Here is a 25172-nt window from a genome sequence, read left to right on the forward strand (position 1 = left end):
GAGGTGTTTAGCTTCTTTTTTTTTAGGTGATTATGCCCCAAAAAAATGGCTGAAAATAAGCCCTGTGAACATGCCCTCATACTGCACCCCTAAGCCTGTATATAGCGCTGTCAGCAGTTTTCTGGGGTCAAAACTGCTGCTAAGGTAAAGAAAGCAGGTGTGATCATCTTGCAGGACACCTCCGCTGTATGAATGTTTTTTGGGCTTTTTTTTTTTAACCATGAAAATGTGTTTTTAATGTATTTCACCTGTAAAAACCACAGTGAAAAATTGCTCTAATTTGCGGTAAAACGCTGCGGCACTAGTGCCGGGTCCTGTAAAGTAGTTTTTTTTTATCTGGTTGCACACTGCTGCTAACTATATAATGCAAAAATTCATTGTTCACCTTTCAGTGAACAGGTGTTAAAGAGGCTCTGTCACCACATTATATACTACCGTTCAAAAGTTTGGGGTCACCCAGACAATTTTGTGTTTTCCATGAAAACTCACACTTATATTTAGCAAATGAGTTGCAAAATGACTAGAAAATATAGTCAAGACAATGACAAGGTTAGAAATAATGATTTTTATTTGAAATAATAATTATCTCCTTCAAACTTTGCTTTCGTCAAAGAATGCTCCATTTGCAGCAATTACAGCATTGCAGACCTTTGGCATTCTAGCTGTTAATTTGCTGAGGTAATCGGGAGAAATTTCACCCCATGCTTCCAGAAGCCCCTCCCACAAGTTGGATTGGCTTGATGGGCACTTCTTGCGTACCATACGGTCAAGCTGCTCCCACAACAGCTCTATGGGGTTGAGATCTGGTGACTGCGCTGGCCACTCCATTACAGATAGAATACCAGCTGCCTGCTTCTTCCCTAAATAGTTCTTGCATAATTTGGAGGTGTGCTTTGGGTCATTGTCCTGTTGTAGGATGAAATTGGCTCCAATCAAGCGCTGTCCACAGGGTATGGCATGGCGTTGCAAAATGGAGTGATAGCCTTCCTTATTCAAAATCCCTTTTACCTTGTACAAATCTCCCACTTTACCAGCACCAAAGCAACCCCAGACCATCACATTACCTCCACCATGCTTTACAGATGGCGTCAGGCACTCTTCTAGCATCTTTTCAGTTGTTCTGCATCTCACAAATGTTCTTCTGTGTGATCCAAACACCTCAAACTTCGATTCGTCTGTCCATAACACTTTTTTCCAATCTTCCTCTGTCCCATGTCTGTGTGCTTTTGCCCATATTAATCTTTTCCTTTTATTAGCCAGTCTCAGATATGGCTTTTTCTTTGCCACTCTGCCCTGAAGGCCAGCATCCCGGAGTCGCCACTTCACTGTAGACGTTGACACTGGCGTTTGGCGGGTACTATTTAATGAAGCTGCCAGTTGAGGACCTGTGAGGCGTTTATTTCTCAAACTAGAGACTCTAATGTACTTGTCTTGTTGCTCAGTTGTGCAACGGGGCCTCCCACTTCTCTTTCTACTCTGGTTAGAGCCTGTGTGTGCTGTCCTCTGAAGGGAGTAGTACACACCGTTGTAGGAAATCTTCAGTTTCTTGGCAATTTCTCGCATGGAATAGCCTTCATTTCTAAGAACAAGAATAGACTGTCGAGTTTCACATGAAAGCTCTCTTTTTCTAGCCATATTGAGAGTTTAATCGAACCCACAAATGTAATGCTCCAGATTCTCAACTAGCTCAAAGGAAGGTCAGTTTTATAGCTCCTCTAAACAGCAAAACTGTTTACAGCGGTGCTAACATAATTGCACAAGGGTTTTCAAGTGTTTTCTAATCATCCATTAGCCTTCTAACACAGTTAGCAAACACAATGTACCATTAGAACACTGGAGTGATGGTTGCTGGAAATGGGCCTCTATACACCTATGTAGATATTGCATTAAAAACTAGACGTTTGCAGCTAGAATAGTCATTTAGCACATTAACAATGTATAGAGTGTATTTCTGATTAATTTAATGTTATCTTCATTGAAAAAAACTGTGCTTTTCTTTCAAAAATAAGGAAATTTCTAAGTGACCCTAAACTTTTGAACGGTAGTGTAAGCGCCCTATCTCCTACATAATGTGATCGGCGCTATAATGTAGGTGACAGCAGTGCTTTTGATCTAGAAAAACAATCTATTTTTACCACTTTATGAGCGATTTTTAGCTTTACGCTAATTTGTTTCTTAATGCCCAAGTGGGAGTGTTTTTACTTTAGACCAAGTGGGCGTTGTGCAGAGGAGTGTATGACACTGACCAATCAGCTTCATACACTTCTCTCCATTCATTTACACTGCAGATAGCGATATAGCGATATCGCTATGTGCAGCCACATACACAAAGACTAACGTTACTGCAGTGTCCTGACAATGACTATACATTACCCCCAGCCAGGACGTGATGTGTATTCAGAATCCTGACACTTCTGAATATTTTCTGTGAGATTTCCAGCAAGGCAAACGTAATCTCGTTTTAAATTACAGTTTACAGGGTAATCTCGCGAGATTACGCTTGCCTTGCTGGAAATCTCACAGAAAAGATTCAGAAGTGTCAGGATTCTGAATACACATCATGTCCTGGCTGGGGGTAATGTATATTCATTGTCAGGACACTGCAGTAACGTTATAGTGTGTTTATGTGGCTGCACATAGCGATATAGCTAGATCGCTAGTGCTGTGTAAATGAACGGAGAGAAGTGTATGACGCTGATTGGTCACTGATTGGTCAGCGTCATACACTGCTCTGTACAACGCCCACTTGGTCTAAAGTAAAAACACGCCCACTTGGGCATTAAGAAACTAATTAGCATTAAGCTAAAAATAGTTCCTAACGTGGTAAATATAGATTGTTTTTCTAAAGAAAAACCACTGCTGTTACCTACATTACAGCGCCGATCTCCTTATGTAGGAGATAGGGCATTTATAATGTGGTGACAGAGTCTCTTTAATAAAAAAAAATCCACAGTGGTCTCGAACCAATCAGCTGTTCAGGGTACTTTATATGCTTGTCTTCAATGCAGATTGCCTCCAGGGTAGACAAAGCATGGACCAATAGCAAATTGATGGTGTTCTCTGAAAAACTAATGTTACATAAAAACAGACCTTTTGGTGCAATTTCCTGTATTTTCTTGACTAAAAAAACAAAAAGGTACAGTAAAAATGTGCATGGGGTTTTGAATAATTAGTTCAGAAATGAGTTGCCTAACCCCTTCTATATATTTGACATAACTGTACGTCATGGCCCGGGAGGGGGCGGGGGATATGGAGCGTTCTCATGGGCTCAATAACAGCCATATAGATCGCAGCCATTTAACCACAATCAATAGGGACCGCAGCATCTAAGTCTGTCATTCTGTCGGCCCCCCCTAGAACACGATTGTGGGTTGCCGATGGTTGTTATGGTATCCTGGTGGCCTAATGAAGGCCCCCAGATCTGCCATCTTGGTGCTCCTATTAAGTAAAAATCACAATGCACAAGTGTATTGAACCAGCGATCTAATGATCACTTGTTCTAGTCTCTTGGGGGTACAAAAAAATAAATAAATCCTTTCTATTTTTTCCCCTAACGTTACGTAACATTTTTATTTTTTTAAATAAACCTACCGTGTTTCCCCGATAGTAAGACACCCCCGATTGTAAGACGTATCGGGGGTTTCAGGGGGGTCGGCTAATATAAGCCGTACCCCGAAAGTAAGACATATGTCTTACTTTCGGGGAAACACGGGGGTATTGCCGCCTCCTGCCCACTTCCACTCCCACTTAACGCCGAAGGACGGATATATCCGTCCTCAGCAGCTGCTAGTTCGCGCCGGAGGACGGATATATCCGTCCTGTGATAGCGCGGGTACTGAGACTGTACCCACGCGATCAGCGGCAGGAGCACGGCTGTTATACACAGCCTGGCTCCTGCTGCAACTGCCGGAATCGAAGCGCGCGCCGATTCCGGCAGTTTAACCCATTAAATGCCGCTGTCAATAGTGACAGCGGCATTTAATGTGTTTGACAGAGGGGGGAGCTCCCTCTGTCACCCGATCGGCGCCCCCGCAAACAAATCGCGGGTCGCCGTCGGGTTTCCATGACAGCCGGGGGTCTAACAAAGACCCCCAGGTCTGCCTTCAGCATCTGCCTGTTAGGCGATGCCGGAGGCATGACCTAATAGGTTGCCTGTCAGTTTTACACTGACAGGCAATAATGCTTCGGTATACTAAGTATACCAAAGCATTATATATGCGATCGGCACATCGCATAGTGAAGTCCCCTGGTGGGACTAAAAAAAAAAAATGTAAAACAGTTAAATAAAGTTTGTGAAAAAAAAAATAAAAAATAAAAAAAATATTTTTTTGCCAATGTAAGACATACCCCGAAAGTAAGACATAGTGGGGCTTTTGGGGATAAAAAGAAAGTAAGACACTGTCTTACTTTCGGGGAAACACGGTAATTAGTATTGTCTCATCAGTAAAAGCCCGAACTATTACATTATAATATTATTTAAAGAGGCTCTGTCACCAGATTTTGCAACCCCTATCTGCTATTGCAGCAGATAGGCGCTGCAATGTAGATTACAGTAACGTTTTTATTTTTAAAAAACGAGCATTTTTGGCCAAGTTATGACCATTTTTGTAGTTATGCAAATGAGGCTTGCAAAAGTCCAAGTGGGTGTGTTTAAAAGTACAAGTCCAAGTGGGTGTGTATTATGTGCGTACATCGGGGCGTTTTTAATACTTGTACTAGCTGGGCGCTCTGAAGAGAAGTAACATCCTCTTCTCTTCAGAACGCCCAGCTTGTGACAGTGCAGACCTGTGACGTCACTCACAGGTCCTGCATCGTGACGGCCACATCGGCACCAGAGGCTACAGCTGATTCTGCAGCAGCATCAGCGTTTGCAGGTAAGATCGACTTACCTGCAAACGCTGATGCTGCTGCAGAATCAGCTGTAGCCTCTGGTGCCGATGTGGCCGTCACGATGCAGGACCTGTGAGTGACGTCACAGGTCTGCACTGTCACAAGCTGGGCGTTCTGAAGAGAAGAGGATGTTACTTCTCATCAGAGCGCCCAGCTAGTGAAAGTATTAAAAACGCCCCGATGTACGCACATAATACACACCCACTTGGACTTGTACTTTTAAACACACCCACTTGGACTTTTGCAAGCCTCATTTGCATAACTACAAAAATGGTCATAACTTGGCCAAAAATGCTCGTTTTTTTAAAATAAAAACGTTACTGTAATCTACATTGCAGCGCCTATCTGCTGCAATAGCAGATAGGGGTTGCAAAATCTGGTGACAGAGCCTCTTTAACACGCATGGTGAAAAATATAAAAAAATAAAAATTTAATTTCAGAATAGATGTTTTTTTGGCAGAATTTGGCGCATACACAAATAACACTAAACAATCAAACTACAACCATTAAGAAATTTATTTTACAGCAGACAATTTTCCAGTAAACTGCCAGCGATGAAGTATACAAAGAGGTTAACATTGGTTGTACATGTTGTATCTTTAACATCTCCTATTTCTTTCAAAACTTAAATTATTTGCGATATAATTTAAAACTGGATTTCCTTGTCATTACTTGAAGTGGAAGTAAAAAGCCGAGAAAATAATAAAACGACAAGGAGGACACCGTACGAGGACCACATATAATCTTAGTCTCTGAATCAGTTTCATTTCATGGTCTTCCAGAAGTTAGAACGCTACCTTTCTAGCAGAGTTTTGAATGTCTCTGGGAGAAAGATGAATTTGGGGGATCCTCTGTTCAGAAAGGCAAAAAAATCTCATCTACATGTTGTTAAAACCCATCATTCCTTTCATGTTACCAGCGGCTCCTTGTTGAAACTGCCTCATCATAGACTGCAGGCCAGCCATCCCACCTGCAAATCAGAAAATACATTTTAATTCATTACTTTTATTATTCAACAAAACGGAGGAATTGTATTGAACAAATTAAAGCGATCCCAACGATCAAGAGATCTTCATAGCTCTGGCTTCTCTAAGGGTATGTTCACACGCACTGTTTTCAGACGTAATTCGGGCGTTTTATGCCTCGAATTACGCCTGAAAAAACTGCTCTAATACGCCTACAAACATCTGCCCATTGCTTTCAATGGGTTTTAGGGCCTGTTCACACAGAGTATTTTGACGAGCTTTTTGGAGCGGAAACCGCTCTGCAAAACTCGTCGAAAACCGGCCAAAAATGCCTCCCATTGATTTTAATGGGAGGCGGGGCGGTTTTCTTCCGCGAGCGGTGAAACGGCCTCGCGGGAGAAAGAAGGGACATGCCCTATCTTTGCGAGTTTACGCCTATGACATCAATGGGAGGCAGAGAGAGAGTATTTCGCAAAGTTTTTTGCCCATAGCACTCAATGGCCGTGGGCGAAAAACAGAGCGAAAATCGCGGCAAACGACGTGCAGGAAGGACAAAATCTGCCTCAAAATCCCAAATGGAATTTTCCTCCTGCAAAAAAACTCTGTGTGAACACAGCCTTACGGTGTTCTGTTCCCACGAGGTGTAATTTTACGTGTCCCTGTCAAAAGACGCCCGTGAAAAAGAAGTGCATGTCACTTCTTGGGACTTTTTGGAGCCGTTTTTCATTGAATCCATTGAAAAACAGCTCCAATAACGGCCGTAAAATATGCCGCGAAAAACGTGAGTTTTTACAAAAACATCTTAAAATCAGGAGCTGTTTTCGCCTGAAAACAGCTCCGTATTTTCAGACGTTTTTGCTCACTGCGTGTGAACACACCCCAAGGCGTCATGCACACTTCCGTTGCCTGTCATACGGCCGCTAACGACTGATCCATGAAGCACGGACCGCACACGGATGGCTTCCGCGGACCAAATGAATGGAACGGCCGAGACTGTTCCGCCAAAAACGGACAGGAGTAGCACCTGTGGTATTTTTGTCAGAACGGCCACACTGTTCCTTTAAAACAGCGCAAATGTGCATGGCCCCATAGATATGAATGTGTCAGTGTGCTATCCGTTAAAAAAAATGGATAGCACACTGAAGAAAATAACTGAAGTGGGCATGAGGCCCAAGCCCCAGCGATCAGCTATTATTGAGATGCACGGTATTACAGAATATAAAGTATTATACATTTTCAGGGTGCCCGATAAAAATAAGCGGCTTTGTTTATTCTTTGAAGACATGCTACTTTTCGGCAATGATTAGCAGCACTTACCCATGTGTTGTAAAACTCTGGGGTCCATCATTTTTGCCATTTGCTGATTAAGTTTGGCCATTTGTGAAGGATTTACATTTTTGGACATGTCACCACCTAGAAGTTAGACAGCACAAGTTTTAAGTAAGAGTCAATACTTTGCAAGGCAGTTCACTGCACAACACACATGTCAAACCTGCGGCTCTGCAGCTGTTGCAAAACTACAACTCCCAGCGTTCTTTAAAAGCTTGCAGCGACCAGGGAATGCTTGAGAGTTGTAGTTTTGCAACAGCTGGAGGGCCACAGGTTTGACACCACTGCTGTACAACATTGAATGGTAACATCAGTGTAAATATATACCTTTGAAGAGTCCTTTGATTCCACCCATTTTTTTAACCATTTGTGCAAATTTAGTGTACTGTGCGAGGAGTTCCTGTACATCTCTTGTAGATACCCCTGATCCTCTGGCCACTCTCTGAATTCTCCCAGGTTGCTTGCTGAAGAGTTTGGCACCATCCGTGTTATCAAGTTCTAAAAGATACATAAATAAATTTACAGGTACAGTTGTAGAGTCCGTTTGTATAAAACGTAAAAAAAAAACAAAAAAAAAACAAAACACGTAGACGATGGTTCCTTCTTTCATTCAGGACAATAATTAAATACCCAGTGTTGAATAAAATGGTAGTAATGCCTAGAACTAACAGCAACGCAGCATCTTTAGACCTGGAAGAAATTAACTTTAGTTCTAGGTTCCCCACAATACTATTATAAACAACTCTATGAGCCATGGAGAGGTGATAACCGCTGATCGCAGGGGGTTAGGCTCTTTTCACACGGTTTACTAGTCTCCATTTGACGTATTACACCAGGAAAAGCTCCTAATGTAAATATTAAACAGAGGACGTGACAGATGCCTAACAGTGGAATCCATCACCCATAGACCATAATGGAATCCGTTTAACACATACATCATTAACTCTCATGACGTATCAGTTACAGATACTACCATTTACAAAAAATAAAAATAACTTTTTTTTTTATTTTTTATACTGGATGCCCCTTGATAAAATAGTGTAGTCTACAATGCTATTCTATCCAAAAAAAAAATAATCCACACCCGAATTTGGCCTCCGGCTATATAATGGGAGCCTATGGGAACCTTTGACGTATGGGCCGGGAGCTTTTCCAAAGCATTCAACAAACATACCAGGAAAAGAGAGAGCGAGAGGCCTTAGAGAAGTCAGACTCAAGGTTAGGGCTGGGTGATTAGAACCTAAATCAAAATCACCGTTCATTGAACTTGTAACCTCGATTACTATTAATAAACAATTTTTAGGCCACGCCATTGAATTAATATAGATCCCCTGAGCATGCTGTATATAATATGCCCCAGACACTGCCCTTCACACAGTATAATGCCCCCATACAGCCCTAATGGTGCCTAATAAAAAAGAATAAAATAGATACTCACCTTACACCATTCCAATGACAAGAGTAGGAGATCCCTCTGTTCTGAGTGGCTCGGCGCATATTTTCAGATGCCGCTGCACTTCTGCCATATACCGGCGTTTCAGGCATCTTATTGGTCCACGGTGTCCTCAATGCCCACCCCAATGACTTCTTGTTTAGCCTCAATGCCCATCCCTTTTATTTGTTTAGCCTCAATGTCCACGCGCCACGGCGAGCGGACAGTTCCCGCCCCAATGGTATATACATGGATGATGTGGGGTTGTGTATATATAACCCCCATTATCCCTGTATATTACTTTAGTCATCCCTGTATTTTACCCCATCATCCCTGTATAAAACTCCCATCATCCCTGTACACAGGGTTTATGGCTGGTATATATAGGATTGATAGCGGGTATATACAGGGATGATGGGGGTAATATACACATACCCCCATCATCCCTACCTATAGCAGCCCGCCATCATCCCAGTACATAACCTCCTTTATCAATGTATATACTATTAGGACGGGCACTGTTCGCTCACCACCACACACGGGCATTGAGGCTAAACAAGAAGTGTATGGGGTGGGCATTGAGGAGACAGTGGACTAACAAGCTGCCTGAAACACCGGTATATGGCAGAAGTGCAGCAAACTCTGAAAATATGCGCCGAGCCGCTCAGCAAATACAGGCGCAGGACAGTGACCTCATTGTGCCCGTTTGCGCTGAGCCATGAGGCCGGCGTTACGCAGTGAAAAGTAGAGCAGGGAACTGACTGTTCACTGCTCTACTATGGGATTCAACTGTGTCTGCGTTCTGAGGAGGCAGATACAGTTGAAACTGAGAATAAAAATGAAATGTGCAAGATGACCTCGGTTATCTGTGCGGAATTTTAGTTTCATTTTTTTTCCTATTAATTGCGAAGCCCTACTCAAGGTGATCAGCTGATTGCTGCGTTGGTTGGATGTCCAGTCTAGTTGTAGATATCATTGAACCAAACCCAAGATGACAGATTCCCAAACATATAATCTTACCCTGATCGTTCATACTGTCCATTATAGTCATTAGTTTCTTAAGTCGTGCCATTGATTCTTGCTCGTTACCCTTGCTCATAAAATCTTGACCAAAACCAGGAATCATGCCCTAAAAATGAATACAAATGTTTAATTAGAAGAAATAAAAGACCCAAAGCGCGTCTTCAAATGTGTTTTTCAAAAGCGTAGGTCCTAAAAATAAAACGTACAAAAGGAAGTTCTTCTCATTTCTGGCCACAAGAAAATGGACAAAAACAAAACGAGACACACACAGTTTGGATTTATTAGATTAGGGACAGACATTTGTCCGTGGGACCCACAAATACACGAAAGTGAAACAATCATGCTTCTAGACACATCTCAAAGTCTATGACAGACATATCAAAGGGAGTTGAAGTCCCAAGTCCCTATAAATTAGGAGAATGGTTTGTTTAATAGTTTGTTAGAAAAAATTATGAACGTCTCTTAAATAAAATGCAAAAAAAATTTCTGAATGTCATAGGGCGGGGGAGGGGGGTTTTGTTAAAGCTAATAGGCAACTTTAGTCATTGTTCCATATCATGTCATACGGTATAGTTTGCAACATCTTGTATTACCGTTTCTGACTGTCTCACTGTACTGTCAAACTTTGTTGTACATTTGTTTCTTTTTTTCTTTGGCAAATTCAATAAATAAAGGTTATAAAAAAAAAAATTATAATAATAAAAAAAAAAAAAAAAAAGGAAAAAAAAGGGACATTAGTGAGTCTTAGGCTACGTCCAGGTGTAGCAGAAGAAACCGATCATGATTTTGTAGCAAAAACCTTCATGCATTATATGCAGATTTTGCAGTAGCTTGAGTTGCAGATTTCGCACTATACATGGTCATGGGTGAAACCCGTAGTGAAAAATCGGTGACGTTTCCTCAAAAGAATAAGCATGCTGCGGATTAGAAAATCTGCACCATGCGGATATTCATGTGGATGGGGTTTAGAAAATCCCATCGATTTGTAAATTCACAGTATATTGCTGCGCAACGCCACTACATGTAGATCCGGCCTTAGGGTGTCTACAGGTGGTTTTGCGTTGCAATATTTTAGTACAGCAAGCAAATGTGCAATGCATCACTTATTCACACATTGCACTTTGCCAGCTGTGTTTTTTTTTTTTTTTTCATGGGTTCTAGACCATGTGGACATCTTTATAGACATTATAGCCTTTGGGAGGGGATATCACAAGTGCCACTTGAAATCTTGTAATGTTAAACGCAAAAACCACTTCGAGATACAAACACACGCAGGATGATCTCACAATATCAGAGTGCCTACAATTGTAATACTAGAGATAGTGGTCTAGTAACGAAACACTTACCAAAATCTGGCTAAATGGACCCATTTTCATTATGTTTTGAAACTGTTCATACATGTCTCTGAGTGTGAACTGACCTTAAAACATAAAAAAAAAATGAATTAAAAAATGAATTCAGACTTCAAAGACCACAATTAAAGAGCATGTATCGTGATTTGGCTAGAAGGTTGAATGTAACCTTTCTGCAAAGCAAGTTTTTAGACCAGTTGTTCTTAAACTAGGGCCTATACTAGATGCCTCCTTATGTGTGCGCTACATACTTAAGCCTATGCTAGCTTAAAGAGATTCTGTCACCACATTATAAGTGCCCTATCTCCTATATAAGGAGATCGGCGCTGTAATGTAGGTGACAGTAATGCTTTTTATTTAGAAAAACAATCTAATTTAAACCACTTTATGAGCGATTTTTAGCTTTATGCTAATTAGTTTCTTAATGGCCAAGTGGGCGTGTTTTACTTTAGACCAAGTGGGCGTTGTACAGAGCAGTGTATGACGCTGACCAATCAGCGTCATGCACTTCTCTCTATTCATTTACACTGCACTAGCGATATAGCTATATCACTATGTGCAGCCACATACACAAACACTAACGTTACTGTAGTGTCCTGATAATGAATATACATCACTACCAGCCTGGACGTCATGTTTATTCAGAATCCTGACACTTCTGAATCTTTTCAGAGACGCTACAGACGTGTCAGGATTCTGAATACACATGACGTCCAGGCTGGTAGTGATGTAACGTTAGTCTTTGTGTATGTGGCTGCACATAGTGATATAGCTATATCGCTAGTGCAGTATAAATGAATAGAGAGAAGTGCATGATGCTGATTGGTCAGCGTGATACACTCCTCTGTACAACGCCCACTTGGTCTAAAGTAAAAACACGCCCACTTGGGCATTAGGAAACTCATTAGCATAAAGCTAAAAAACGCTCATAAAGTGGTTTAAAATAGATAGTATTTCTAAATAAAAAGCACTGCTGTCACCTACATTACAGCGCCGATCTCCTTATATAGGAGATACGGCACTTATAATGTGGTGACAGAGCCTCTTTAAATACGGCACTCCCTGAACTCCCTAAAGCACATCTTGAGTGATGTTCAACGGTGTGCAACTGTACAGTAAGCAGAGGGGCCCTCTTGGTTGACGGGCCAATAGATATTGTGCTAGAATTTTAACACTTCGTATGCAAGTGTCAGAATACTAACCATATAATCCCTCTCGAGCATCATCAGAGAGATGCTCAGCTCCGCATGTAACGTGCTGCTTTGAGCGGCCCAGATTAGGAGTTGCAGGTGCAGTATAAATATAATACAGCTAAAACTAGATTTGCCTTACATATTTCGGTAATTTATTATTTTTTTCTAATAGTGAACAATATACTCTATGTATAACCCCACTGCTGAAATACTAACATCCCGGTTTGATTAGCATTTTGCTTACCATGTTTCAATTTTTCTATCAGAGCCTCATTGTCATCCAACTTCAACTCATTCACCTTATCGATCAAACCTTCAATATCTCCCATTCCTGCAGGAAACAAAATTGGAAAAAAAAGAAAACATGGTTTCTTCTACAATTTAATGTTTGTCAATAGAAAAACACATAGACGGGCAAAAAACCAAAACCCACAATTTAACCCCTTGGTGACCAGCCAATTTTAGGCCCTAATGACCAAGCTATTTGTGTTTTAGTTTTTCTATAGTTGCATTCAAAGAGCTATAATTTTTTTATTCTTCCGTCGACATAGCTGTACGAGGACTTGTTTTTTGCGGGATTAGTTGTACTTTTTAATGGCACCATTTTGGGGTACATGTCATTTTTTAATTAACTTTCCTTAACTTTTTTTTTGGGGCGAGGAGAATAGAAAAACCCCCATAAATTCTGCCATTGTTCTATGCGTTTTAAATTCACACCGTTCACTGTGTGGCGTAAATAATTCTATGGGTCGGTACGATTACGCCGATACCACATATGTAGAGGTTTTTTATGTTTTACTACTTTTGCACAATAAAATTGTGAACTAAAATTATTTGTTATTGCATCGTCGCTTTCCAAGAGCCGCACTTTTTTTTATTTTTGCGTCAATGTAGCGAGATGAGGGCTTGTTTTAAGCTGGACGAGACGTAGTTTTGATTGGTACTATTTTGGGGTACATGGGACTTATTGATTAACTTTTATTATGACTTTTTATGGGGGGGCAATGGAAAAAAAATAGCAATTTCGTCATGGTTTGAGTTATTTTTACGGTGTTCACCTTGCGGTTTAAAAATGACATATTAACTTTATTGCTTGGGTCATTACGGTCGCGGTGACACCATATGTGTGTATTTATGTTTCTTTTTTACACTTTTACTAAATAAAACCACTTTTTATGGAAAAAAAAGTTTTTTTACTGTAATATTTAATAATAATTTTTATATCACATTTGTAACTTATTTCTTTAGTCCCACTAGGGGACTTTACTATGCGATCTTTAGATCGCTGCTATAACGCTTTGGTATACTTAGTATACCAGAGAATTATTGCCTGTCAGTGTAAAACCGACAGGCATCTATTAGGCCCCCGGCTGTGATAAAATCCCATTGGAGGCCCGCGATTGCATTTGCGGGCCGCCGATGGGTGAGAGAGGTAGCACCCTCCCTCTGTAAATGATTTAAATGCCGCGGTCACTATTGGCCGTGGCATTTAGCGGGTCAAACGGCCGCGATTAAAGTAAACTTCGATTGCGGCCATTGGAACAGGAGCCAGGCTGTCAGGCAGCCGAGCCCCGGCTCCAGCCTGCACAGGACACCCGTGCAGGACTTGGACTGGGCCGCTGTGAAAAGGCGACGGCCTGGACGAAGGCCCCTTAAAGGTCGCCGTGAAAAGGTGTATTGGTGGTCACTAAGGGATTAAGTGAAATGCAGAATTATATATCGGCTATTTAAATTATTATGTTACACATGGATGGGCTGGAGCAGCCGATATACAGTGGTTCTCCACTATGGCTTGTATAGACAGTCTTGTGTGCACCCCCCCCCCCCTCTAATGCGTCCATATGGACACAGGTCATATGGAAGGGGCATGTACTGATGGGACATCCCTTTAACAGTTTATTTACAGGAGATTTGAAGAGGAAGGGGTGTGATACAGATAAAAAAATAAGAATAATATACATCCCACAGGAGAAAAACCCCACAAGACTTTATGGGATTAGATTAATTACAAAAGATATGCCCCTAGTGGGTGCATCCACATTAATTGGTATAGTGACAGTATTCATCACTAAATGAAATACAACCCATGCCACTAACCTAGGAGTTTGCTGATGAAAGGCTGTGTTTTAAATGGCTCAAAGTCGTCTATATGCTCTCCCGTTCCAATAAAAATAATTGGGCTCTTTGTAGCGGCGACACTGAAAAACATAGGGTTAACAAATTAGCAAGATGGTATCTACTGTACGCCTAACGAAAAATAAGCAGTAACAGAATTATTAAGACTAGAAATCAATCTGCTGCCACAAGATCTAAAATAAAAAACGACAGACTTACGCACTGAGAGCTCCTCCTCCTTTCGCATGACCGTCCAGTTTGGTCACAATAACCGAAGCTACATCCACTTTATCCTTAAAGGCTTTGGCCTGAGATTCACAAGCCTGTCCGATTGAGGCATCCATGACATACACAATGTTATCTGGTTGCTAAATATTGGGGGAGGGGGGTTAGATAAAAGCAAGAAGAGTCAACAATGTATTTGTTAGAAAACAAATTAAGATATATTTAGTTATAGGGATGATAGGAGTGTGTATGAGCTCTGATCCTTAAATGTGCATTTGATACTATAAAAACCCATTCTAAATCCCCCACCCCAAAAAAAAAATCAGATTATACCTAAGTTAGCGATTCTTCCCAGAAACCATGGTTACTTGCCGGTCCCATCCACCCACTCTGCTTACTACCTTGTGCAACGGAAGACATTGGACGCAGCGGTCAGACACGTCAGCTCTATGAACAACTTGCCATTACGCAAGACTAAACAGCAAGGTGTGGGAACCGAGAAGTATAACTAACTTTTACTTATATGTGGCAAAAACTAGGCCAGGGTTACAATCTCAGTTGTGGGATTCCAGCCAGAGGTCAGTCACATGACTCAAGTTGAATGATTTAAAGGGGTAGTTCACATGGGGTTTTCTTTTGTTGGAGAGAAGTATACCTTCAACAGAAAGCTGCAACGTATCCCACTGTACAGGCATACAGTGGGATAAGTCATCTGAATCCCCTGGGCAGAGCGCTACCTAAAGTGCTGTGCACAGGGAAGCCCCTGACGTCACTGTCCATATTTGGACGGTGAGTGATGTCAGGAGTATTACAATGCCGGAGTCCCGGCCAGAGCATTCAAAGCGCTCTGGCAGGTGGACTCCAGACACCACCCGCACGGCGGCCCTATATCTCCTGCAACTAGCAGCCCAAGGAAGCTACGTCACTGGAGCTTCCCGACACCTAGATTTAATAACGGAGGCCTGTAACTGTTGCATCCGTCACCCATAGGGTTGTGTTTATTTTGTAAGGAAAAAAAAAAAAGGAGGGGGGAGGGAGGGAAGAATATCCTCCATCCCTATACGACCATTTAGGATTACAGTACGCTATCAGGTGTTAGCATGGACTTATAGGTATCAGAGAACTGAAGCCGGGGACCAAGGATTGTTTCATCAGTATTCCGCAGCAATGCAGTGAGCTCGTCCATCCTCATGATATTGTCCACTCTATGTACCCACTGCCCAATGGTCGTGGCAGCATTTTTTTTTTTTTTCATAGGACAGGGACACAGGCAAGGCCAGCATGACCAGATGACCGCAGTATAAGTTTTTTTGTGTGATCCGGCGCGATGGAAAAGCATAGTCTACATTATTCGATCCTTCAAATAAAAAATAAATAAAAAATATATATACCAGCCCGCCAGAGGCCAAAAGAACACTCTTTTGGCTTCCGTCAGATTGATGGAGCCTTATGGACACTTAACGTGCATGTCGGAAAATTTCCCACAGTACAGACTAAGGCCTCGTGCACACGGCCATACCCGTAATCACGGCCCGCGATTGCCGGCACGGCTGGCCGCCGGCAGGCCTCAGACATTTATGGCATATCCACAGGACATGCCATAAACGTCTAATAGATGTGGATCCCAGCTCTGGGGCCGACACCTGAGGAACGGGGGTCCGCCGACCCCATCTGTTGAGGCGGCCGCCGAATCAGTGGCAATGTGGCTGGGATTACGGAAACAGCCAATCTCGCTGAGCTACATATTTTCCGCAACTCCCATAGAAGTAAATAGGAGTTATGGAAACAGCTCTTCTGTTCCCGTAATCTCAGCCACCTTGCTACCAATTGGCCATCTCACAAGGCAGGGACCGGGGACCCCCTTCCTGAGATGGAAATATTTATTTTAAGTTTTTAAAATTTTGAGTTTCCCCTGCATTGAATTACACGTAAAGTTGCATTCTTATGGAAGTCGTCATATAGTGGAGCCCTTAGAATAGCACTCGGAAAACTAAGAACATAACTAGAGAAATCGCCTTACTATGGCATTAGAAACTTGGAGCATTTCTTCAAACAGGGAGTCTTCTTGCTTGTGTCGACCGCTTGTGTCCACAATTATTATTTCAAAGTTTTCATTCTTAAACTTCTCCACACCTTCATAAGCAATGTTTACTGGATCCATCTCTGTATAACTTTAGGATGACAAAAATCAGATGCATCAAACAAACATTGTCAATGATCACTCTAGTAGGAGGACATAAAGAGATCGTTCAATGAAAGAATAAATCCACTTACCTGCCGTAGAATGGGATTCTGGCTTTGGTAGCGTTCTGTTTCAGCTGGTCAAAGGCACCTGCAAATAAAGTGTATGATCTATTTGTTATATTCATTAGTCCAAGTTAATAAGCAACGTGATAACCACTCTTATATTAGGATGGACATGATAAAATCAGTTTAATTAACTTTGACTCATCACCTCGCGCAAGCCAGAAGTCCCAGGTAAGGCGATTACATTCAACGTATATGTCAAGAAATGCCCATAGACTTCAATTACCAGGTGTATTCAAAAAGTTTGTCCTATTGGCTTACGTTTGGCAGCTATACCTTTGTTTCAAATATAGTAACCCGTTGCCGACACATGAGCGGCTGGACGTTGCCGCATCATGACCAGCATAGACATCATGCTGATAACATGGGCACAAGTGTGCCCACGTGATCAGGAACAGGACAACAGCTGTATTACACAATTGCAGGCCCGCTCTAACGGAGATCAGCGAAACCTTTTATCTCTGCCGTTAACCCTTTGAATGCAGCGATCAAAGCGGATTCTGGAAATCAAAGGGAGTAGGAGAAGGGGGGCCCTCCTTTGATCGTGTCACAGGGAATACCTGACGCGATCGAGGAACATACCTTGTATGGCTAGACTGCTCAGGGTCTATTAAAGGACCCCAGGGTTGTCGGACCATATTTCCTGTTATTAGGGCTTACTAAGGTATGCACTAACAACTGCCTATATGCCATGAGGACACATGCTATTGTATTGGCATATAGGTATATGCCAGTAAATTTTAAAAAAATAAAAAAAAGGTAAATTCTTTAAAAATATTATGTTAAATAAAGAAAAAACTAGACATATTTTGTAAAATTTATAAATTGCAAGTTCCAAAATATACACACATTTGTTATTGCCACAACCGTGACAATTTGCCCAACCAAATGTGTAGTGTCATTTATAAAAAAATCGGTGTATGCTGTAAAAAAAAAAAGAAAAATTAAAACTGCAGCGAAACTGCTTTTTTTTTCTGCATTTTTGACAAAATAAACAAACACTTACATAAATTAAACGATACCTACATAAAGTACAACTCGTCCTGAAAAAAAAACAACAAGTCTTATACAACTACGTCATAGAAAAAAAAAAAAAAAGTTGAGCGCCAGGATGCAGAGAAAAAAGAAAATAAAAAATATTGTCAGTGTCCTTAAAGGGAATGTGTTGCCAGAAAAACATGTTTTTTTAAAAAAAATTAAACATTTAGTGTGTGGGTGATTAAACATTGTTCACATTTTTTTTATTTTTTTCACGAGTCAGGAAATATTATAATTTAATTCTAATTTATAGTATTACCCATTTCTGGTCACTAGATGGAGCTATTCCCAAAATTGCAGCATTGCAAAATTGGGTAAAAAGCCCTCGCTCTAGTGAGCTCTCAGCATCCCCCCCCTCCTTTATCCTGGCTAGTGCCGGGATAAACGAGGGGTTTGAACGGTCTAACCTCCTACACTGTGTGTCGCCATTTTTTGAGCTAACACACAGTGTAGAAGGTTAACATACAGTAGTAAACACACACAAACACGAACATACATTGAAATCTCTTACCTGCTCCTGCCGCCGCGGCTCCCTCCGGCCCGTCCGCTCCGTCTGCTGCCGCTGGTCCAAGTGCACAAGTCCGGAAGCCGCGACCAGAAGTAGTAATATTACTGTCCGGCCGCGACTTCCGGTCCACAGGAAAATGGCGCCGGACGGCGCCAATTTCAAATTGGACTGTGTGGGAGCGGATCATGCGCAGTTCCCACACAGACGCCGTACACACAAGTGAATGGGACGGGAGCCGTTCGCAGTCCCTATGGGACTGTGGCTGCCGTATTCCATGTCTGTATGTGTCGTTAATCGACACACACAGAAATGGAACCAAAAATGGCAGCCCCCATAGGGAAGAAAAAGTGTAAAAATAAGAAAAAGTAAAAACACAAACACACAAATAAATATAAACGTTTTTAATAAAGCACTAACATCTTTAACATATAAAAAAATAATTTGTGATGACACTGTTCCTTTAAGGGGTTAAAAGCATGGTTTACTATGAGAGACAATGGCAGATGTATAGAACTGTAGAGACAGTTTATACATCTGAAACACATGTTCAGCTGCATTGTGCCCAAACGTGGTATGAACCCACTGACATACGTTTCAGAAACTATAGTGGGATATACATTTCTAGTCCAATCTCTGTCCAGCAAGAACAATTGGCAATTGCAGCACTCACCTGCTCTGAATGTATCTGCACATATCAAGCAAGTCTTCCAGCCTTTTCTCTGATAGTAATATGCCAGCTAGAAAATAAAGACACAGTAATGTTTGGTAACCACAATAGACTATATAAAAGTTAAAGGGGTTGTGCCGTGAACGAAAGTGCACCTAAAAGTACTCCTCATTTGAAGCTAATACTTTTCCCCATTGGAAGTATTTAAAAAATATATTTATGCATCCCGAGTTATTGAACTTACAAGCTCCGAATGGCGCCCCCTGCTGTTTCTTCATGTGGATCCGTGCTGTAAAACGCTCTGTGTCGCCGGATCTCTTTGAACTATCGGCGCACTGATTCCACTCCTGTTATCAGGTCCTCTCTTGTACTCGGCTTATCCACTGCCGAGAAATCAGAGCATGCACAGGAGAGCCGGGGAAGTGCAACCGCGTAAGTCCAGTACTGTCCCTAGCAGGGGGATTTATTGAAACAAAAATACTGGCAACAATCCACGGATAGATATCGAATGATGCAATAAACTACTAACATGGTCCCTTTAGCAGCTCCCGTGCCTATCAGTGCGGCGTCTTCGCTCTCTAGCGTTTAGGTGAACTTTCGATCGTGGCACAACCCATTTAATGTACTCAGCATAAGCCGAATATGTAGTAAAAATACCCGAATATCTTACCTTTGAACAAGTTGTTGTCTTTCCACTTCCTTGCAATCCCACAAACATGATGACATTTGGTTTACCTTTTGTTGGTGCCCAGGCTTTTACTCCAGGGTCCACCAGCTACAGAACAAGAGTAACACATGAGCTAATACAGCAACTAGTATACATCTTAGTGACCCCTACCAAGAACTAATGTTTATGCTTTACCTAATTGAAATTAAAAAAAATGTAAATTAACAATTTTTTTAAAAACAAATGCCAAATGCTTCAATTGTTGCTTATTGGATTACAGCACTATAGAAATACGCAGAAGACAATACCTTGACCAGTTCCTTGAAAACAGCGTGCTGGATCATCTTCCTCTTATTGAGGCCAGAAGCCATTTCTTCCAAATCAATAGCGGACCTAGAGAGAGGAGGATAATGTGGATGAGGATGAGCTACCTACATATCCAGCATTTAAAGTCCACGAGTTCATCTCCCGGGCCAAATATTACCATTATAATTATCAATATTTGACAGGTTATTAAAACCCCCATAATACAATAATGGAGCCCTACTTGACATTTTCTCTTAGCTGCTTTACAAGCTTGATGTTGACATCCGCTTCCAGTAAGGCCGTGCATACTTCTTTCAGCATAGCACCTAGCACCTGGAATTCAAAGAAAACTAAAATTTGAGCATCTCTAGTCGCTGGCACTTTTACAATTTAAAAGACAAAAAGTGAAGATTAAAGTGGAGTAAAAGCCAAAGTATTTACTCCGTTTATTCAAGAAGTGTTTTTACTCTCCAACACATTCACTATAGAGTCAGAGTGGCTACTGTGCCGAAAGATCCACTTTTGGGAACATTTTGCCTTACTGAGGGCTTGTCCCCACGTAACTGAATTGCTGCATATTCTCCGTCCGGAATTGAGGACGGAAATACGCAGCAGAATACAGTAGTAGCAAAGTGGGTGATATTTAACAAATCTCATCCACACGCTGCGTAAAATTTCTGACCAGAAATTGACCTGCGGTGCGTATTTTTCGTAGCGCAGCATGTCCATTCCTGCTGCGGAAAGTGGACGGAATTGCTGCGTTTTTCAGGAGGTCACCATGTCCTAGCGTTGAAAAAAAAGCGGCAAAATCGAGACCATTTTCTGCAGTAAAAAACGCCAGAAACAATGCAGTTCTTCCACAGCGGAATGTCTGCGGAAAACTTCTGCAGCAATTCCGTTACAGGTCCAGCTTTCGGTTGAACTAATACATCCACAATGCACCCATACATGCTGCCATGTGGTTCTCGAGACCTTTACTCAGCGATTGCAGCATTATATGTAAAAGATACAGAATACCTTTTAGGATCTGCAACGTGGAATAAATCTCTAAAATCGTAAAATGTCAAACTGTCCCCACACAAAAAAGCAACCAGAATGAATGTTCCACTTTTCTAGGTTTCACACCTCACCTCTTCATTAATGATCGTGGCATTGCTCAAAGAGCGCAGAGCCGAGGTGATCTTCCGTCCGAGGTCTGCCAAAACCATTTTGGCGGCTGCTCACTACACACCCTAACCTGCAACAGAGAATTATTCAGATATTAAAGGTTGTGTAAAGTAAAAGTTAAAAATCCTACAAAAAACAAAACAAAAACAGGAGTCAGACACAAAACCAATACGTAAATACACAAAATACGCACCATGCGCACTCCAAATATAGCATTATATTTACAATAGGACATACATTTTTTTTTTTTTATATGCTAAGTAACCAAAGAAAGACGTAAACGGAGTCCCAACTACATCCATATTTAGAACGTTAAAGGTAATGTAATCCTTTGAACACTTTTTTTTAAAATAAAACAATGTATCACGGTGTGAAGTGCAACTTTTCAATTGGTTTTTAGTAAAAAAAAAAAAAAATTAAAAAACTTTGAGATACATAGAAGCTGCATCTTGCGCTAAAACCCAAATCTGTCAGGTCAGCAGGACGGACGGCTTTGATGACAGCGGGTCCTGCGTGTCGACTCTTATCGATCAGATGGAACTTCATAACTTAGGGCCTCTTCATATCAGAATTACGTTCATCGGTTCAGTTCAAACCTTCCGTCAGGGGAAACGGAGGAACAGAAAGCCGTATGGAAACGATCGCTACCGTTTTCAAATAAATGGTAATGTTTCTGTTTCAGTTTTGTTCTATTCCGTAGAATTTCCTTTTTTCACGGAAACAATAGCGTAGTCCTCTACACTATGGTTTCAGTGAAAAAAAAAAACTAAAAAACTGAAGCTTCACGAAACGGAATCAAAAAGTACATTTTTTTTTTTTAAATGAAAAAACAATTAAAAGTTGCATTAAACACCATTATAATTTTTTTAAATAAAACAAAGCGTACTAAGGTTTACATAGCCTTTAAGACAATAGACTGTACAAGCGCTGTGACACCGGAGCCTGAAGTGCCAGGCAGATCGTATGACCCATGCCGCTAAGACAAGCTCTACTGCTGGGACATGGCGCCAGACACTTCCAAGCTCTCATTTCCCACTGGAGTAAGGCCCTGTTCACACGTTCCAGATTTGACAAGGATTTCCGTGAAGATACTGTGTAGAAATCCTCATCAAATCCGCTAACATTCGGCGATCAATGCATGTGAATGTGAATTGTGTAACCCTGTTCACATGCTCCGGAAGAAACCTGCACACATTTTTATCTGTGCCGCAGACACAAAATGATCAGCAAGAAGAACAAGCAGGTCTATTATTCCAGCGGATTCCATTGACCGGGGCTAATCTTCATTTAGATCCGCGGCACATCAACTGAACAGCCAATGCAGAAATCTGAGAGAATCCTCGGATATCTGCAATGGATCTACTTGTAAATACCGATCTGATGTACAACAGGAAAATCTGTAACGTGTGAACATACCCCAAAGCCTAATAGCATACGTTCACACCAAATTGGTTACAGATTTTTAGTGTGGATCTTGTACTGAAAATATGCAACAAGGTACAGTATGCCACTCCATTCACACGCCACAAGAAATAAAAAAAACCTGTGTACGTCAGAGGACATGCTGGATTTTTTATTACATCAGTCACAATGTGTATTACTGTAGAGTTTTTGCCAATTTCATGCCATTTTACGCAGCGTAATGTTCCCACACGGAAATCGGAGCATGCTGAAGAACTTCAAATCAGCAGCGTGATCGTTCTATTCTGGAGGTTTACTGTGCATTTCACCTTTTTTGTAGAAAGGGTGAAATCCGCACGGCATGCGTTCACGGGAGGGGCATAATGCATAAAATCGGGCTGTGCCAAGTGGCAGCTCTTACTAAAGGGATTCAAACAACCACTGGAAGGATTGTCAGCAGAATGGACTTCATGATGGACTTTATGGACTGGGTACTTATGTCTGAGGAGCTTCCCCAGATCAAGTTCAATGCCAAACATCACCTGAGGGGGCGCAGCGCACACTCCTAATAGATTCTGGAGCAGTGGATGTACGTTCTCTGGAGCAACAAGTCAGACCGCACTATCCGGCAGAAACAAAGACAAATCTGGGCTTGTTGGATGCGGACACCAAGTGTAAAATTTAGTGGAGGAAATTATTATCTTTGGCCTATTTCTGAAGACTTTGGCTAAGCCCCATACAATGCCATTCTAGACAACAAAAGAGTACCTCCACCAACATTGTGGCAATAGTTTGGGAAAGTCCTTTATTGACCCAGCAGGAGTGTCCCGGTGCATACATGTTGAATTTGGTGGGGTGCGGAAAAACTTGAATTGCCTGCACATACACCTAATGGGGATAAGTTGGAACCGCCAACATCAGGGTCTGTATCTGAATGAGTAGGATTCCCAGCAGCCATGTTATTAACGCTTATCAATTGCAGTTAAGCCTATATGGATGCTCTGATGTCCTCATATTTTGGGCCATGTAGTATATTAATATGGAGTAGTCTTAATAAGCTGCCCATCCATAGTGAGATTTTCCTACACCATTCTGACCATAGAGTAACAGCGCTGCTTTGCTTGGATGAAATATCGACCACTACCAACAATCGGAAACATTCAGTACAGCACACAGAAGAGGAAATATATTTTGGAAAGCAGAAGGCAAAAAGATGAAAGTACAAGATTGGTGACGGACAATAACTTGCCCAGTTGATTATACAATATTGCAGCATCGGGGTTAGACAGGGTTGAAAGACGGCCTCATAGCAAAATAAAAATGCCCCCTCACAAGTTTCTGTTGGGCTGTCTCAGCCATTAGCTACAATTCAACTATCCACTCACCCACAAATACGTCCTGGATAAGAAAAAGGATCTACCCTCCCGTATGGACAGGATAGGTTGGCCAAAACCCCCTCAGACCGTTTCCAACAGGAGTCGCACAGCATTTACACAGACCAAATCCATATTGTAACATACTGTATAGTGGATGGGGATGGAGTGGAAAGGGAATATGTTCAGGGTCAGCACTTGGGAAAGACGCGGTTCAGCATGACCCATGCTCACATGTTGAACCCCATAGAATTGCCCACACCTGCTGCTAAATTAGATATAACGGGCATCATAAAAATAACAAAAGACCCCTAAATATATGTTACAGCATGCGGGGAAAAAGATGTGCACAACTATATCGCTTGTGCAGTGGATACCTATAAAACGGTTTCTACTATCCAGAATACAGATGTCAGGAAGGCCGCAGCAGTGCCGTCAGTGCGTCTCACAACCATCAGCACAGGGTAGGGCACCGATCCACTTCTTCCACAGAATAATTGATACATTTCACAAGATTTTCCAACATAATAACGATTCTCAGAAACCCCCTTTAGCCCTTACAAATCAGAGGTTTCAACAAAAACCAAGAGAGAAATACATCTAAAAATAAATAAATATTATAATTTTTTTGCTAAGGGGGGCGATCTGACCCCCACGGATGTGTCACGGATCATAGAGAGACACCTTTACTACATCTGCGTGTGATGGATTTGGTTATGTGACTATCAAACCTTACAAATGTCCAGCAGATGAGCGAACAGCTGATGTGAAAGGAGAAACCCCTGCACACCCGTTGTGATTTACATTATATAAGCAGATGCCGGGACCCAAGATCTCTGCCCACATATGCTTTAATCTGACCATTACCCTTCGTATGACGACCCCCTTCTCCGCGTATCCTGAGGGTTTAATACAGTTGTATCTTCCGCCCCCTACGGGACGGCGCCTGCAGTTCTCCTCCTCTCTTCCCAGTTCTTGAAAACAACGACCAGATTTAGAACAACACGAAAAACTCAGCCAGACGGTAGATCGCAGCAACTTCCGGTCTATAGGAAACGTCACCATATGCAGACAACCTTTAACCAACACACTTTTTCCGGCTCCGAGAGCGAGATGAACTTCCGGTGTTACATAAAATTGTACCCCCCTGCTGCTGGACATTCTAATGAACGTTCCTAGTTTGGAAGAGTCACTATTTTCTGCGTAACGATTTG

At 41.7% G+C, this 25172-nt stretch overlaps 1 protein-coding gene across 1 annotated transcript; it reads right to left on the minus strand.

Moving 5' to 3' along the window:
- Window positions 1-5382: 5382 nt before the first annotated feature.
- On the minus strand, window positions 5383-25057 carry SRP54 (signal recognition particle 54). The gene is made up of 16 exons (XM_075843678.1): window positions 24826-25057; window positions 21148-21254; window positions 20259-20350; window positions 20020-20104; window positions 19715-19819; window positions 19048-19114; window positions 16799-16856; window positions 16545-16695; window positions 14519-14667; window positions 14282-14382; window positions 12429-12515; window positions 10986-11059; window positions 9637-9745; window positions 7512-7682; window positions 7173-7268; window positions 5383-5860 (listed from the first exon to the last, which is right to left on the minus strand). The coding sequence occupies exons 2-16, from the start codon at window positions 21223-21225 to the stop codon at window positions 5769-5771; spliced, it is 1515 nt and encodes a 504-aa protein (XP_075699793.1). The 5' UTR covers window positions 21226-21254; window positions 24826-25057; the 3' UTR covers window positions 5383-5768.
- Window positions 25058-25172: the final 115 nt, after the last annotated feature.

This window comes from Rhinoderma darwinii, chromosome 12, assembly GCF_050947455.1.
Source record: "Rhinoderma darwinii isolate aRhiDar2 chromosome 12, aRhiDar2.hap1, whole genome shotgun sequence".
Lineage (NCBI taxonomy): Eukaryota > Metazoa > Chordata > Amphibia > Anura > Rhinodermatidae > Rhinoderma > Rhinoderma darwinii.

Coding starts and splice junctions, on each gene's coding strand:
- SRP54 (XM_075843678.1), bottom strand. CDS start 21,225: ATGGTTTTGGCAGACCTCGGACGGAAGATCACCTCGGCTCTGCGCTCT. Junction 20,105..20,258: donor CAGCTAAGAGAAAATGTCAA/GTAGGGCTCCAT, acceptor TCCTCTCTCTAG/GTCCGCTATTGATTTGGAAG. Junction 9,746..10,985: donor GTCCATTTAGCCAGATTTTG/GTAAGTGTTTCG, acceptor ATTCATTTTTAG/GGCATGATTCCTGGTTTTGG.